This window comes from Cucurbita pepo, chromosome 3 (genome assembly GCF_057944985.1).
Source record: "Cucurbita pepo subsp. pepo isolate OVF chromosome 3, ASM5794498v1, whole genome shotgun sequence".
Classification (NCBI taxonomy): Eukaryota; Viridiplantae; Streptophyta; class Magnoliopsida; order Cucurbitales; family Cucurbitaceae; genus Cucurbita; species Cucurbita pepo.
Genome location: NC_141800.1, coordinates 17,014,255 through 17,024,397, shown reverse-complemented (window position 1 = coordinate 17,024,397; position 10,143 = coordinate 17,014,255). Strand labels below are relative to the sequence as shown.

At 32.1% G+C, this 10,143-nt stretch overlaps 1 protein-coding gene across 2 annotated transcripts; it reads left to right on the top strand.

Annotated features, from left to right (window-relative positions):
* The first annotated feature begins 3,593 nt into the window (after positions 1–3,593).
* LOC111790983 (histone-lysine N-methyltransferase family member SUVH9-like) lies at positions 3,594–8,858 on the top strand. 2 transcript variants are annotated; one of them, XM_087122749.1, is made up of 4 exons: positions 3,594–5,930; positions 7,557–7,952; positions 8,355–8,429; positions 8,553–8,858. In XM_087122749.1, exon 1 carries the CDS (start codon positions 3,793–3,795, stop codon positions 5,866–5,868), a length of 2,076 nt encoding a protein of 691 aa, XP_086978875.1. In that variant the 5' UTR covers positions 3,594–3,792; the 3' UTR covers positions 5,869–5,930; positions 7,557–7,952; positions 8,355–8,429; positions 8,553–8,858. The 2 variants fall into 2 exon arrangements, with proteins under 2 accessions (XP_086978875.1, XP_023527901.1); XM_023672133.2 differs by lacking the exons at positions 8,355–8,429; positions 8,553–8,858 and having other exon boundaries at positions 7,557–8,096.
* The last annotated feature ends 1,285 nt before the right edge of the window (positions 8,859–10,143 follow it).

The following is a 10,143-nucleotide window of genomic DNA, read 5'->3' as shown; positions in this document are numbered from 1 at the left end:
AATTTAATAATTTTTTTTTATTTGCGTGAGTTCCAATTATACCCTTAAATAATGTAATGAATGGTATCAAAGTGAGTCGTAATTATGTCATTTTTGTCTTCTAATTTTTAGCCACCAACTATTATACAACTTTTCGTCGGTCGTTTTAAGAAAAAGATTTAAAAAAAAAAATAATTTCAACTATTTCGAAATTTTCAAAGACTTAAAGTGCGACTAATATTTTGTTCTAAATTAACTTTAATATCTTTTTTATTTTTCGTTATTTTAATTTACATTACTTTGAAAATGATTGGTTACATGAATGATGGGTCAAAATTTTGTTCATATAAAGGAATTTTTTGAATGGGAGTAATAATTAAAGAGTATGAAATATATTCTCTTTTAGTAATGTATTGTCTTAAATAATTTTCTAACCGTGTAGATCTCGCTCGAAGTTTTTAAAGAATGTTTTGTTTCTCAACGTCTTCGTTGACATACTATTCAGTGTCCACTCTCCTTCAGGACTCAGCGTCCTCGCTAGCACATCACCCGGTATCTAGCTCTGATACCATTTGTAACAATAGTCCAAATCCACCACTAGCATATATTGTCCTCTTTGGACATTCTCTTCCAGGCTTTCTCACAAGGTTTTTAAAATATGTCCGTTAATAAAAGGTTTCCACACCCTTGTAAAAAATGTTCCGTTCTCCTTTCCAATCATGTGGGATCTCATAATTCACTCCGAGCCAGCATCCTCCCAAGCATTTAGGGGGCGTTAAAAAGAACATAATAGGGCCTACAAACAAGTTGAGAAAATGAGAATATTATTCCCTCCTCTTTAAAATGGCTTTTTTTTTAATAATAAAAAAAAGTAATTATTTTATGGCAGGTCCCACTACAAAAGAGTAAATTACTTTACAGTACAAAACTACAAGAAAAAAAAAAATTATTGGAAGCGTACCAATTAAATTATTCATTTTTAATCGCACTCTTGCGAAAACGTAAAACGAGTAGACAACACTTGTTCTAATTTGACGAACAAGTTAGCTATGTAAAAAACGAACTTTACGTACGATCGAATCTCGAGTTACGTTTGATTAGAAAAATGCACTAGGAACCTTTCGAAAGAAATCAATGTTATAGGTGAAAAGCAAATGCATTTTAACTGTGACAGACATAGACATGATTTTGGCAAACAGATATAGATACTTGTATTGACATGACATAAATATTTAGCACCTAATTACACGGAGAAGGAAGTAAAAAAGATTTGGAGGCAATATGCGTTGGACAAGTATAACCGTGACATCAAGCAACCACCACCACCCACCATTGCTAACGACCTCTTCACCAACATTGTTGATCACCTTATCAACAACTACCATTGACTTTGCCCTCCATTATTACTATCGACTACTAACAAGAATGAACGGTGCATCATAATATTTTTTAGAAATTACGTTCAAATACTTTTGAAAAAAAAATGTAATCTAAGTGTTTTAATTTTAAATAAAAATTATATTTATGAGAAAAACCAATACGCGACACTACATTAGTTAAGGTGAATTCTTGTATATATTTAATGTAACAATTATTATTTTTTTCAATAGTCAAATGATTAAATATTAATCTTATTCTAAATTTATATGAAAATAAAAAATTATTATTAAAATTAATTTAGCGATATCTCCTATAATATACAAAAAAAAAAAAAAAAAATAATAATAATAATTTAAACATTAAATTTCATTAAATTAAAAGTTAAACTTAAATAAGTATTTTAATGCAATCTAAACATATTTATGGAATTAGTAAATATCAAATAGAAATAAGTATTTAATTAAAATTAAATTGAAAATTTAGACTGAAAATTAAAAGGGTTTAAGGGTAAAAAATAATTAATTTTTTCAAGAATTAAACCGAAAAGAAATGAGTTTCTCGGGACGACAAGAAATAATCAACTTGCATTTATTATTTATTTATTTATTTATTTTCTGCAAAAAGTACTTTGACAATATTATTGAATATTGTGCGTCATTAATTAAATATGAAATTTATTCTCATTGCATAGAAGATAGAACAAACAAAAGTGTCCTTTTATGAACAAAAAAAAAAAAAAAAAAAAAATCATTTTAAAATTAAAAAAATATCTCTAAATTTTAAATATAATTTTTATTCCAAAGTACAATGAAGACATTTTTCAATAATATTATAAATAGGAAAAAGTGACGTGTGATATTATTTACATCAGATCTAATTCGTATAACATATTGTTAATGATATTTTTGTTAGCTAAAATAAATTATAATTATTATAATTTTTGTCAATCTATTTAAACGTAAAGTCATAATTATCGGCTGAGAATAAAAAATTTAAATTTATTAATTAAATAAATACAAAATTGCTCGAGAATAAAAAAAAAATTGGTGGTACTTTTTCATTCGGCCCACTTATCATCTAGTCTCCATGATCTATTAGCTCATAACTCGTAATTTAGTACTTTACCTTTTTAAGAACCTTCAGTTTGAAGATATTAATTGACTTTTTAAAATATAAATTTTTAAAATTTTTAATTTCAAGTTTTATATATTCATAAATTAAAAAAAACATGAAATAATATTGGATTATATAGATTATTGATTTTGTAGTGTTTATGATACGAACCAAGAGACATCAATCATACAATATACTTCAATGAAGATGTGAAGAAAATGTTGTCAAAATTATCAAAAGATGTTTCAATTCATGCCACGTTGAAGAGGAATGAAGTTTGATTGTTATAAATTTTGGGTAGGTTACTAATTTAGAGTTATTGTATTTTAAGATTTTTTATTTCCCTTAGGTTGCAGGTAGAATCATTCAAGCTCGACATGATCAATCTTGCTTGTAGAGTGATTCGAATCTCAAATAAGTGTTCTTATCTTGAGATATTCGATCAACAAGGTAATCCGAATCTTACCCCATTGTAGTTGATTTCCTTATCTTATCAGTTTATTTATTATTTTCTTAATTTAAAATATTGGTGAAAGTATTTAAAATCTTTATTTAAATAATGGGACAAGAACAAGCAATTCCTCGATAGAATGAAAATTGAACATGGAGAAGAAGTTTGTCTTGGATTTATAAAAATATGTGGAAAAAAAAATTAAAATATTTAAAAATACTCGTCAATAGTAACTTTTAATTTTTTTAAAAAAATAATCTTATCCTTTTATTTTAAAAATACTTCTGAAATTATAATATAATTTTCAAAAAAAACATTAAAAAGTTTTATTATTAATAATATATACGAAAATCGTCTATCAACCATTGTGTTTTTTAATGTTATTTTAAAAAGTTTTGGTAAGTATTTTTTTAGTTATGTATTTATGGTAAGAGTATTTTTTTATTTTTTTATAAAAAATTTAAAGATATTTTTGAAGGTAAGGAAAAATGTATTTTTAGATTTTTTAAAAATAATTATTTTTTATTTATTAATTTAGTTTATTATTATTATTTTTGAATAAAAGACGATAGGTTTGATGGAGGAGTGAGACGAGATGAAGACAAAATATCGTGCGAGAGAAAGAGAAGTAAGAAATGGAATTGAGGCTTGAAAATGTAATTTCAACCAAAAAAGAAAAAAGAAAAAAAAGAAAATCAAGCGAAGCGTTCTTGCAAATGGTGCTCGAATTTTGCTTATGCCTTCGATTTACGCCATGGAAGCTCCAGCTGACCTCTCTGCAAAACCCTAGCAGAACCTGACCGGAATCGATCTTCCATGTCCAGAACTCCGTGGTATAGTGCGTGGAAAGATTCGGACCTTATTAGCCAATGGATTCTCCTATCCCATTTCAAGACCTCAATCTTCTTCCCGACCCATCCGCTGCTGTAATACCCGCCGCAACATCCCCCAAAACACACACAATCAACTCTTCTGTTAACAAAATTGTTGAACGCGGCGAGCTGCTGACCCCCAAGCTTGAACCTAAGCTCGAGCCCTTCGACGATCTTTTCGAGTCCCGGGAGACCCAACAGCCCCATCAAGTTCAGCAAACCTTCTTGTCCAGCCCTTCCTCTAACTTCTTCTCTAACTCTGACTTCGCTCCTACCCCCTTGTCCGACCAGAATCTTACCCCTCTTTCTCAGTCTTCATCCATTTCCTCTGATAAGGACAATGTTTACTCCGAATTTTACCGCATTTCTCAGCTGTTTAGGTCTGCTTTTGGTAAAGGAATTCAGAGCTATGGCGATGCAGGAGTTGTGGATCCTGATGCTCGGGCAATTGTCCCAGTTTCGGAGGAGAATCAGATTTCTACTGTGGTGGTCTCTAAGAGGAGGTATGATAAAAGGTCCTCTGAACTCGTTAGAGTCACTGATCTTGGGGTTGAGGACCAGAGGTACTTCCGAGACGTGGTGAGACGGACCAGGATGATTTTCGATTCGTTGCGTGTGTTATCAACGTCGGAGGAGGAGAAGAGTTCGGGACTAATCCGGCGACTTCGGAGTGATTTGAGGGCTTCGTCCTTGATGAGAGAGCGTGGTCTGTGGTTGAATCGAGACAAACGGATTGTTGGTTCGATTCCGGGGGTGCACATTGGCGATCTATTCTTCTTTAGGATGGAGTTGTGTGTTGTTGGATTGCATGGTCAGGCTCAAGCTGGAATTGACTATGTTCCTGCGAGTCAGAGCTCCAATGGCGAGCCAATTGCCACTAGCATAATTGTTTCTGGGGGTTATGAGGACGATGAAGATGCGGGGGACATGATAATCTACACGGGTCATGGTGGGCAAGACAAATTTTCAAAACAATGTATGCACCAGAAACTCGAAGGTGGGAATCTTGCACTGGAGAGAAGCATGCACTACGGGATTGAAGTGAGGGTTATTCGAGGTATCAAGTACTCGGGCATTGTAACAAGTAAGATTTATGTATACGATGGTCTGTATAGAATTCTTGATTGTTGGTTTGATGTGGGGAAGTCGGGTTTTGGTGTCTATAAGTTTAAGCTGTTGAGAATTGATGGTCAAGCCGAAATGGGTAGCTCCATTGTCAAGTTTGCGGAGAATCTCAGGACTAGACCATTGTCTTTGAGACCTTCTGGTTATCTCAGTCTGGACATTTCACTGAAGAAGGAGGCAGTTCCAGTTCTCCTGTTCAATGATATTGACAACGATCAAGAACCATTGTATTATGAGTATCTTGTTAGAACTGTGTTTCCACCTTTCGCCTTTCACCAGTCAGGAAGTGGCACTGGGTGTAATTGTGTTTCAGGTTGTGTTCACGATTGCTTTTGTGCTATGAAAAATGGTGGGGAGTTTGGTTATGATCAGAATGGATTTCTAGTGAGAGGAAAGCCTATAATTTTTGAATGCGGACCATTCTGTCAATGCCCCCCTCAATGTCGGAATCGTGTTTCACAGAAGGGCTTGAGGCACCGACTCGAGGTTTTTAGGTCCAGGGAAACAGGTTGGGGAGTTAGATCTTTGGACTTGATACATGCTGGTTCTTTTATATGTGAATATGCAGGAGTTGTCCTCACGAGGGAACAAGCTCAAGTTCTTTCTATGAATGGTGATACATTGATATATCCAAATCGTTTTTCGGATAGATGGGCAGAATGGGGTGATCTATCTCAAATATATTCTAATTATATGCGGCCATCTTACCCTTCCGTTCCTCCTCTCGATTTTGCGATGGATGTATCCAGAATGAGGAATGTTGCTTGTTATATAAGCCATAGTACATCTCCAAACGTGTTGGTGCAGTTCGTATTATATGATCATAATAACTTAATGTTTCCTCATCTTATGTTGTTTGCGATGGAAAACATCCCTCCTCTGAGAGAGCTTAGCATTGATTACGGTGTGGCTGATGAATGGTCAGGGAAACTTGCTATCTGTAACTAATTTGGAAAAGGTTATTAATTCTGAGTATGAGCAGCTCCGAATGCTGAGATCAATGAAACAAGGTAACCTAACTCCTCCCCATTTCATATCAATTCTAATTAAAATAGACTCCCGGATCATCTTATACATCTTTCCTTACTGTTCTCTAATTGCGGTTATTCAACTTCTGGACAGTTATTGTGCTCAAGAAGGGGGTTATGATATTATTTTAGCATGTACATAACTTTTATTCAGAGTACTATTTATGCATATACTTCTCTGTCTAGTGCTACTTTTTATGTTATTAAAGTAATGCATCCATAAATTTTGATATGACCCCATCTTATGGTCTTATGGTACTGCTGATTTCTTTGGTCTGCGTTCTGTAAATTTACTTTTTTCTAATTAGTTGGAGCTTCTAGGAAGTTATTCCCAGCATACGTCATTCTTTCGATCTACGCTCCTTGTAGTATAACATCCGATAGTTCATCTATTCTAGTGTTAGCCGTCTCACCTAATTGGTTAGTACTATTTTTATTGAGCACCTTCTATTCAGGGTTGACATATCCCGGTGAAGTGTACTTCATTTACCTGATCATAATATTCTTATTACATAATTGATTTTATTTTGATTTCTTTTGTATTAGTGCGTGTTGATTTTGATTTCTCTTGGGACAGTCTTAAATTCTTGAAGCAAAAATGCTTCCATGAATGGTTCTCTTTACTACATTTATAATAGCATTCATTGTTTGCAGTGAGTTCGATCTGAATCTGTTATTATTTAGGCATTGCTCAACTTAATCGAAGGTCAAAGGAATAGATTGTTATAAAACAAATGGACTAAGAAGTTTGTGATGTTTAGAAGATCTAACGATGATAATAATGTTGAGAAGATTTCAGGAGTGTGTGAAAATTCTATTGTTGCCAATAACATACCAAGACTATAGCTGTGATTTTCTATATGACAGCAAAATTCATATAGAGATAAATTGTTCCAGAACTATGCTACTGATAAAAGCCTTCAATCAATTCAGCGTGAGTGAATAACAGCATCATTTGCTATTACGATCTTGATCCTGTTTTGGGAAATGCATTCAACTGTCTATAAAGATATATTCTACCTATAGAACAGCAAAATTCATTTAGAGGTAAACCGTTCCAGAGCTATGTTAGTATTGAAACCCTTCAATCAATTTGGGGCGAGTGAATAACCGCATTATTTGCTACTGTGATCTCGATCCTATTCTTCTGTTGGTTGTAATTTCATAATGGTTATTTGTTTTTAATTTGATAGAATGATAGTTTCTTGATCTTTTGATGGAGAAGAGATTTAAGATTATGGCATACTGATAATTATTTTTTGAGATTGGAGTAGACGATCATTGTGGTATCGATAATGAATTTTGTAAAAACTTTTTAAAAATTTATGCACAAGACTTGTTTGATGTCAATGGCTTCTTCGATCGTGTTTTATTCAGTTAGTGATTGTCTATATATCATCATATTGATAGCCATTCTTACATACCGTCTTTGATTTTGCTTGGATACATGAATAGTCCCTGAGTTTCAGTGCTGATCCTTAATATCAGAATATTGCTGATTAGCTTGTATGCATATTTGAATTGAAGCCATTTTTTCCTTCCACAATGAAGTTAGTTCGGTGTTGATCAGTCCACTTTACTAATCTATACCTCAAATGAACTGTGCAGATGGGAGTTGGAATGTTGTCTGGCTTAAAATCTTTTTGAAGTCGCGTCTAGGACGATCCTAGCTATCGGCTGTCGCACTGCCCGTTTTTTTGGAGAGAAGTAGACTGCAAACTTGTTTCGACTTCCATATCAAGTAATTCATAACCTTTTTTTGACTCAAATACTGTATCATCGTTGTTGTATTCAATGTTGTTGGCTCAAACAGACATTAAAAAAGGCACTGCCAAGTTTTTCAATGGGTGGGTGAAGAAGAACAAAAGTGTATGAATATCTGCATCTTAACACAAGACCATGGCAGTGCACTAATACTCTACAGATTTTGGGCTTTTGGAATCAAGCCTTTAGATACAGAATTTTCACGGGGAAACTTGAGGCCAAGAACTGTTTCCCAAGCTTGTAAGCATGAATTTTTTTTTTTTTTTCTTTTCTTTTTTGTACCTTTATAGCTTGTAATTTACAAAGCCCATAATCGGCTTAAAACTTGTACTTAGCACAGTAGTTTCTTTCAGATGTACAGTTGAAGTCTCGGTTCTTTTGTTCCTTCTAAACTCTCTCTTTCTCTCTCCATATCCTTTTTCTTTCTCATATTTTAAGAATCAGCCATTGATTGTTGGGTAGTCAGTCCTGCCTATTGTTCTTTATTTTAGTAGGAAGCTGCTTTTGTCTGTAATCATCATGTGTTATGAGCCTGAGCATCATCAGCACTCTATATAGGTATGCATCAATAATAAATGTCAGAGGTTCATAGTGTTTGAGTCGACTGTACTAACGATATCATGATGTTTTCTTCTGGAGCAGATTGCATTCAAAGTGTTCAGCCTTTTGAGTGAGGGCTATCAGTATGGTTCTATTCTAATCAATAGCTTGTTTGTGGTGGGTATCTGATCATCCTTTCAACTCCATTGCATAGGATTTTAATGTTTTTTTGAACCGATAGGTTGATAGGTCGATTCTGACTATTTTATCTATTGAACTATGCTCAACTTGTATTCACAGATTAACTATATTTGGATATTCGGAAAGGCCGGAGTAAAGTGAAACTGATGAATGTAAGTACTCGTATCTCGATCAGGTATATAGATAAGTGATGTAATGTATATTGTATATTAAGATCGATTATATGTTTGAATCTTCTCCTCTTTAAATGCTTTGTTGAATTAAAAAAAAAAAAGGAAAGTTTATGGATGATTCCCGATAAGATAAGAGATTAAATTTAAGGCTATTTTTATTTCTCACGAGAATATGTCGGAGAAGGATGTAAATTAGATTCGAATGAATATATCGGGTTTTAAATTTATATTATTATTATTATTTTGTATTTATTGGTGTATATTACTTGTGAACGATACAAACTTGTAGGTTCACTAAATGAAGAATGAGATTCCAATTTTTTTAAGAATGAATAAATAAAAAATAAAAAATTAATTTCAATATCTTAACTTTTATTTGTCTTTTAAAAATATTTTATTCTCTTTTTGCCTTTTTCTTTGTGATAATCTCTGCATGTAATTTAATTTGATTCCTTGTTAATAATTTACTTTTTGCTTATTTTGATTTAAAAAATATTAAAATGTATTTATATTTGATAATTTGTTTTATTTATTTATTTATTCTTATTATTCTTTTTAGCATAAATGATTATTGCGTTTGGATGTCGTAAAATATGACTTTAATTTACTAAAGTCATGAAAATTATTTCATAAAAAATTGAAAAATACTTTAGGTTAAAAAAATATTTTGTGGTCCAATTTAATATTTCAATAAAGTTTATAAATCTTGGGTCAAGTCAAACATGGAAAAGAAGAGAAGGGTTTTATTTATTTATTATTATTTAATAATAATAATTATTTATTATTATTATTATTATTATTATTATTATTTTATTGTTGCAGTCAAGGAGGAGAATAAAATAGGAAAAAAGGAAAAAGGAGAAAAAAAAATCTAAATTTTATTCTCTTTTTACTTTGAAAATGATTCTATTTTAGTGTTTAAATTTTTAAACATATCTATTCTATTTTAGAAAAAAAACATATCTATTTTAAACATATCTAAATTTTATGGCTGTTTGGCACTTCTCATCTTGTATACCTTCTTCAAAAGTGATTATTTCAACATCTGTCTTGGATTAATCACTTCACGGTAGAGAACACAAGATATGAGCGATGATCGACCTACCTTAACGCATACCAAAACTTAGAATCCAAATTAGACATTTTATGGCCAACTTATCTTCATTGATGTCTTATCTAAGTCACCGAAAAAATGTAACAAAGTCACTGAAAAAGAAAATGTACATCGACTTTAAAGGTTTTCTTTATGTTTACACAGCCTCGAGATCCTCCTATTTAGATACAATGATAGTGAGTATATATTCTACGATAAGAAAAAAACGAAAAAGAAAAAAGTTGTTACACCAATATTAAAGTAGGTAGAGAAAATGATAGAGGGAGAGAAGCTCCTTTTGAAACGAAGAATGGCACGACATTTAAAAAGAAAGTTTGGTCAAATTACGTGTTTAGACTTTGAACTTTAAAAATATCAAATTGCAAGAGACAAGCTGACAACTCAACAACATGACAAGATCCGA